Source organism: Bemisia tabaci, chromosome 4 (genome assembly GCF_918797505.1).
Source record: "Bemisia tabaci chromosome 4, PGI_BMITA_v3".
NCBI lineage: Eukaryota > Metazoa > Arthropoda > Insecta > Hemiptera > Aleyrodidae > Bemisia > Bemisia tabaci.
Genome location: NC_092796.1, coordinates 25724258 through 25731470, shown reverse-complemented (window position 1 = coordinate 25731470; position 7213 = coordinate 25724258). Strand labels below are relative to the sequence as shown.

The following is a 7213-nucleotide window of genomic DNA, read 5'->3' as shown; positions in this document are numbered from 1 at the left end:
GATTGCGGCCGATATGTCCTCCGGGGTTAAGGAGGTGTGTTGCCCCTTTAACACAACACAGTAAGCCCTTTCCGTTTTCAATTGGTACGTGAAATACTCAATATTATTGTTCATAAAGTTATTTTGTAACTTCCTGTAGCTTTCGACATCAGTCATGTTAATTCTAAGGTTTTGTCCCTCTAATTTAATTGTAAATTTACCCTTTTCAACAATTTGCAGGATTTTTTGTTCGATATTTTTAACGGAGGCAACATTTTTTATGTAAAAAGGAGGAGGCGGAGGGTCTGTTTTGCCCTCATTATCTCTAAGCACAGAGAAAGGGTTATTGACCTTAGTCGGCACAGGTTGGGGTTGAGTTTGTTGTATTGGGGCTGTTTTTCTAGAAACAGTCCACTCTGTTGATGAGGAGCTCAGCATAGGGGAGTTCAGCACGGGGGACTGGATTTTACGACCAGGAGGAGGGAGGAGGTATCCATATTCATATTTTTAAGGTTTTGAGGCGTGGGAGCGGGTCTGGGAATCTTTGAAGACGTTAAATCCTCTAATGAGGAGTCTGGCACTGCTTTCTTCAAGTTCGTTCCTCTTAGGCATCATGCTGGAGCACTTAAGATTTTACGACGCGAAGATTGAGAAGGGTCGCGCAGCCCTCTCGCCCGGCGCACAAGGCGGGAGGGTATGGGGGATCACTTGCGGCACTCGGTTCTTCTCACTATTAATGCATATGTTCACTTGAAAATCACGAGCTGTCGCGGATTATTTGCAACGAAAGGACGAAATTAAACCAAAACGTGATAGCACGGACATTAACACGCACTTTGATACTAAAACCACTTTGATCGGTTCAGATTGAACCGCCAAGATTTGAATTCCCGCGGGAGCGCGACACAAACACATGGAAGTAAGACATATTGCATACCCAAAATTCGTCCGGAGCTCCCACATGAAAAATTCGTCGGCGCTTCGAGTAGTACCATTGACGTATAATACAATCTAGACCGCGCATTACGAAATTCAAGCGAGACGATAGGCAACCCAGCAACACACAGCAAGTGTACCGGCGAGACAATGGTGGAATTCGTGGAAATGCCAGTCTTGCCAGTGCCGCCGTTGCCTGATACGGGTACACTTAGCTCGTATATCCGGCGGTATCAACTAGGCTGAAGGCGCGTCTTTACCCCCCTAGCTGTCTTACCTTCCCCGTCTAAAGTCGGGCCCAATGCGCGGTCTAGATTGTATTATACGTCAATGAGTAGTACCGTCAGCACTCGTTGTTCGTCGGTAGAGCGCCACCGTCGCTTTGTCCTCTCATTTATGTTGTTTTTTTAGGTTAGGTAATTTCAATGTGTCGTGGTGTTGAATTTTTCTTTTCGCACGTTTTCGTCAATCCAAAGCTGAGTCCGCTTTGGAAACGCTAATTTTGAAAGAATGTGTCTCACTTGTTTTCTATTCCACATGTCTAAGAAGAAATAGTAGTGATCGTAATATTCTTGATGCAGCAGAAATTGCTTCACTGACTGTTGATCAATTGTGTCAACATTGGTTTTGGTGCTGAAGTCAAGGGCAGTTATTGTCTTTATTAGATTGTTTCTTATCAGTGTCAAGTGTGGTGACGTTTGTAAAACTCTTCTTTATCTTTTAATCCAGCGTTTAATCAGTTTTTAAGCACAAATTTTTATGGAAGCGACTTCTACATGCTTCGTTCAAAGTCTGAAATGATTTTCAGATGCATCTCAACACATTTCAAGCAGTAAAGGAATTCAACGCATGATGCCAAACCCTAGGCTTTCTCAAACTATTTTACTAGTATGATGAAAATTATAGTAACATTTTTCAAAGCTAATATTTAGCAATCTGCTTTAGATGGCTTTCCTAGCTCGATTGAATGTTCTGCTCTCGGAGCCGCTGACACTTCCTGTAGATACTTTCAAAAGTGGGCTTTGTATAAAACTCTTTTCATCTTTCTCAGCTGACGGTTTTCTCAAAGAGGAAAGCAAAAAGGCGTGTGTCGATCGGTTCCAGAAAATTAGTCATGTATTCCCAAGACCCCCGGCAGATAAACCTTTGCAAAAAGCAGCTGTGCTGGTACCAATCTGTAAACTAGAGGACGAATTAGCATTATTGTATACGTTACGTGCAATTGGTGTGAACCGTCATCGAGGTCAAGTCTCGTTTCCAGGTGGCATGTTTGACGAATCAGATCATAGTCTGGAACAAACAGCTGTAAGGGAAACAAATGAAGAGCTAGGAATTAGCAAAGATCAAATTGAAATTTGGGGGAAAGGCAACACCTTTGATGTGCGGGGGATAGAGGTAACTCCTGTATTAGGTTATGTAGGTGCTGTTGACTTAGATAAATTAAGTGTTAATAAGTCAGAAGTTGAGTTAGCATTTCTGGTCTCCGTCAGGCATTTGTGTGATCCAGTGAATTTTCGATACACCCAGTTTAAAGATGGATATAGCTCGCCAGTGTACCTCAAAGCAAAGTGTCGGATATGGGGAATCACAGGAATGATAACACACTTTTTTCTCAAAGCCCTTTGCCCTGAGCAGTACAAAAATTCACTTTATTTTCTGAAACCAATTCAGAGATGATATAAACTCTCTCGAATACTTGTGAGGTTGTCATTGTCCTCTTCAATGTTCATGTTATTCAAGTCATTAAATTGTTACATTTTTACTATGAAATCAGTCTGAGTTTCTAATTGTAAATGAACAAAAATTACACTTCATTAGACATATTATTTTTGAATTAATGCCCTTGTCTTGTCACTTTTAATTTAATCATTTATTTATTCTTTTTCATGCATCCCGGTTTCTTGTGAAAAAAATTGAATTTTCTTGACTCGATCAATGTATACATAATGAGTCCTTGCTCCCTCTGGTAACTTATTGTTTGAGGCAACCTAAGTTTCATGATGAAGGAAATTTAGGCCTAAGATAGTCGAATATCAACAGGGCACTTTCCACAAATTTCTTCTAATTCCATGACATCAATTATTCTTTTTAAATTTTTATTTTTATTTTTAGAGCCCATACTTAAACAGGTCTTCTGTAGAGGACGTCGATGGCAAGAAAGAGATCTTTCTATTTTTTTTTTCCAGTTACTTTGCACTAAAGTACCTGCTTCTTTGACCTAGCTCCTGTTGTAACTGTTCTGTTATTTATGACTTTTGACTTGTTTTTTGGCATTGACGCTTGCCGACGTTTATTGAACTTTTTTTCTTGTCATGTTACTGTAGATAATTAATTTATCATATTTTCATCAACTGACAAGGGAAACTATAGTTTTCCTTTTTTGGTTGAACTTAGTACCTTCATAACTCTTAATTTAATTAGCTCAATTTCATGTGATCTAGGCAATATTTTCTTTCCCCTCTGTATGTTTAGTTTATCCTGTGATCAAATTTTCTTTCTCGGCTAAACTTGCGACTGTAGAATTCAATAATGCCAGTGCAGCAACTTTGCTGTTTGTACGCAATGCTCCAGTCTGTCGAGAATTTTGATTCCTTGAAGAGACTCAACTTCTCCCTTGTTGTCAATAACATAAATTGTACCGACACATTGATCCCTTTCTTGCAAAGGTTAATTTATTTTTTCTTCTATTCTGCCACTAAATAAGGTAGTATTTACCCAGTTACTGTTTTATTTCAGAGCCAGAAGTAATCTCTATGCAATTTGACAGGCATTGAAAATGTGTAAAATCCTCTGCCTGTATGCATGGGAGCTAAATGGTGCTTCCGAAAACGATTTTTCTGTGGCAGTCCTTTAAGCCTCTAACAACAGTTCCCAACAAAAACTTTTAAAAAATTGAGTCGCAAATTCTGTTGATAAAGAGAAATAGATTCAAATAATATCAATTTCTCTCAGAGCAGAAGAACTTAGTACTGTATGTAGTTACCTATTTTGTACTGGACCAGTTGATCAAAGTATTGTTATGTTGCTTAAATCTTTCACGTGATAACATGATTTTAAATGATTGATCCAAGAGGAAAGAATGGAGTTTATACTTCCACCAGAGAGCCGAACTCTGCATCATGTCATGCAAAATGTCGCATACACACCATTTAGCCAAACATGGTACTTCATATTTTTACGTCATCTGAAAGGTTGTATCTGCTAAAGTGTCGAAGGAGAAACTTTCTTTTCACAAAAGAATATCATTTGGCTACGTAACATCTACCTTCATTTTGCGCTAAGGCTCAAACATAAGATCACTAATGACCTGGCCTCTTTGTGACAAAATGTAAGTCAAATGTATCACTAAAAAGTTTTGTTCTTTCTGTAAATTCTCTGTGCACTGCTAAATGACGCCCCTTCATTACTAACTTCACAGAAATTAGGACTAAATAACTTGGATTTTCGCAGACAACTTGTGTCGGAATTTCGATTTAAGTTACCATTATTTGTGATATGTACAGAAGTTCTCAGGATGTGCCAGATATAAAATGTCAGAATGCTTTGAATTAATGGTGAAAAAGATAAAGCCCTTTGATAGCACACAAAATGTCATAATTTTTTATGTGATACAGTAATCGAGCATTTGTAATTAAATCATTCGTTTTTAAAATATTCTGCTTTCTCTCCCTCTTACCAGGGGCCCAGAAATGAAAGGAACTTTAAGTTTCATCCTGAAATTTGCATTCAAATGGCCAAAAATTAAAGTGGCTTTATGAAGGATTAATTTTTTCCTTCAGAATTTTTCAAATTTTGCTTGATTTTCTGAAGTTCACAGAAGTCTCTCTGCAACCAAGTTCTCACATTTTGCACCCCTAGATGAAACAAATTAATATTGAAAGCTCAATTAAAAAAATGTATTCGCACTGATGATATTAATGGAATTTCGAAATTTGCGTGAGCTCTCTGGAGTTACCCGAATGATACTTTAATTATGAAATGTCCTAAATTCTGTCACTATTTCTGTCCAATATCTTCTTTTTTCTCTGTATATAGTAAATCTTCCTCTTATGGATTCCTCTTGCTCTGAAAGATCATGTAATAAATATTATGAATATTTGTTTTTGTATGATAATTAGGAAGATAAACAGTGTGCGACAATTAACGTTCAGCTTCTCTTGTGTCATGATGAATCATACGCGGAAAAGTTGGAAGTTGTTTTTGATGGGTCAACTGCACCTCATATCAGGCTATAATGTATCTTTAAAGCAAGTGGAAAAGTCAAGTTTTCTCTGAATAAGATGAATTTGTCTGCATGTGTTTACCAAGCTGTGTTCTGCACAGTATGATTTTAAATTATTTGATGTTGAATATTTTATTGAATACCCTTGCCTCAAAGCACTTGCACCGTAGCAAATCTGAAGCTTTAACTGTGTAAATAGTGCTTTAAAACATTGAAATGCCTCGCAGAGAAGCAGGCGTTCATAAGACTACTAGTCAGTGGCCCTTGAAATAGCATACCAAAAACAAGAAAAAAAGACTGGTTCGAGACTGAATGATTCCATTTTATTCAAAATCAATACTTCAATAGTTCAAGGTGAAAGTAACATTTCTATTTCTGCAGATTCATAGTTTATGTCCATTGGGTTCACTCATTTGTTTTCCATGAACATCCCTCAAATAGGGTTGTGAGGTATTCCATCCGTTGTCAATAAGTTTAGAATAATGTACCCTCTCTTGCATCATTTCTTACTGCCATTTGAATAACCAAGTAGTTTCAGTTTACCACTTTAAGAATAAGTACAGTTTTTTTGAGGGAGCACCTCTTAAAATCTGAACCTAAAGGCTATGAAAAATGTTACATTTCCATTAACTTTTCAGCGTACGTAGGCACTCGCTGAAAACTTAAACAACTTAATTACTGCCATGTACCTCGGCGTGGGTCTCTTGTTGTTGACTTTTATTCTTTAGTCAATTCTGACAAATTCCCGGAAATTATAGTTGTTTTTTAAAATCAAAATTCCATGACACTATCCAGCTAATGAAGAAAAAAATGTAAACATGTAACATGTAGTATATTTCCCCGAACCTAAAACCTATAAATGATAGTAGCATACTAGGGCACCCGAAGGGAGATTTCCGTTTTTATAAAAAATATTAAATAAGTAGTAAATAATAAATTTGTTAATATGTAATCTAACTGCACTGAACTTCTTCCAGGCAATCAAAAAGAATTTTGAGCAAGTGGTATTCTCTTGGGAAGAAATGGATTGAAACTGGTGGTTTAAACCAGTTTAATTTTTAAGATAAATGCAGTAAACCTAGGAGAGCAAAATGTAAGACATATTGCGTGAGCAAGTTCCTTGTCAGCTGGGAGAAGATGAAGAATTGAAGAACAAAGGATATTGAAAATAAACATACATCATCTGTGTGTGCTCCTCTTTTTATGTAACTAAGAAATCACCTACATAGTCCAGATCAATCTGGCATTTTCTTGTTGCGAAACATCTGAGGAGAAAAAAGTTAAGGACGGATTCCTATGTTTATTCTGTGGTTATTGCTGAAATTCTCCGAATCTGATGCGTGTGCCAACAAACTTTTTGACAGGAAATGAGCCGCCATCTTGAAAAAAAATGAAAAAATGGCCGGAAAGGGGGAGGTAAACACGTTTTTTCTTCCCCAAAAATCCAACAATATCTCTCTCATGTTGGGCGTTTTCGACAAAATGAGTTTATCTGTACATTTGTAAATCGTACGTAAAATTTTCTATCATAAACGGCCGTTGTAGATTTTTGAAATCGGACCAATTAGGGTTAAACGTTATGGGCGAATCGCGTGTTAGGGTGTGGTTTTAGGGGGATAGATGAAATTTTTCAACCAAAATTGCTGCGTAATAAAAACGCTTGTAACAGCTCGGTGGAATAGCAGGTGAAACAAAAATTCCGCCACTATGGTTTGCCATATGTCCCGCCTGGGTACCAGTGACTCTCCGCCATGAAAAAATCCCCCACCCCGCCCTCCCCCGCCCTCATTCAATGTGCCCATTTTTTCAATTTTAAATCACACTAAATTGCAGATGCCGAAAAATGTATGCTAATAATCCCCACTCAGGCGAATCTCTTGCGTTTTTCCCAACTCCTATCAACCCCCCCTTAATCCCGTTGAGGACCCCTCCCTCACACTACCCCTCCCCCTCAACACCCCTACCCCGCCCCTCCATACCTCCACCCCAAACCCTTATTAGACATATATAAGAAGCCACCGAACCGATTCTGAAAGGGCAAGATTTTTTCTGTTATTTTTTTTGCTTTTTTCTACA

At 37.9% G+C, this 7213-nt stretch overlaps 1 protein-coding gene across 1 annotated transcript; it reads left to right on the top strand.

Moving 5' to 3' along the window:
• Positions 1-1309: 1309 nt before the first annotated feature.
• LOC109032856 (mitochondrial coenzyme A diphosphatase NUDT8) lies at positions 1310-6358 on the top strand. Its single transcript, XM_019045166.2, has one exon. The coding sequence runs from the start codon at positions 1861-1863 to the stop codon at positions 2590-2592; it is 732 nt and encodes a 243-aa protein (XP_018900711.2). The 5' UTR covers positions 1310-1860; the 3' UTR covers positions 2593-6358.
• Positions 6359-7213: the final 855 nt, after the last annotated feature.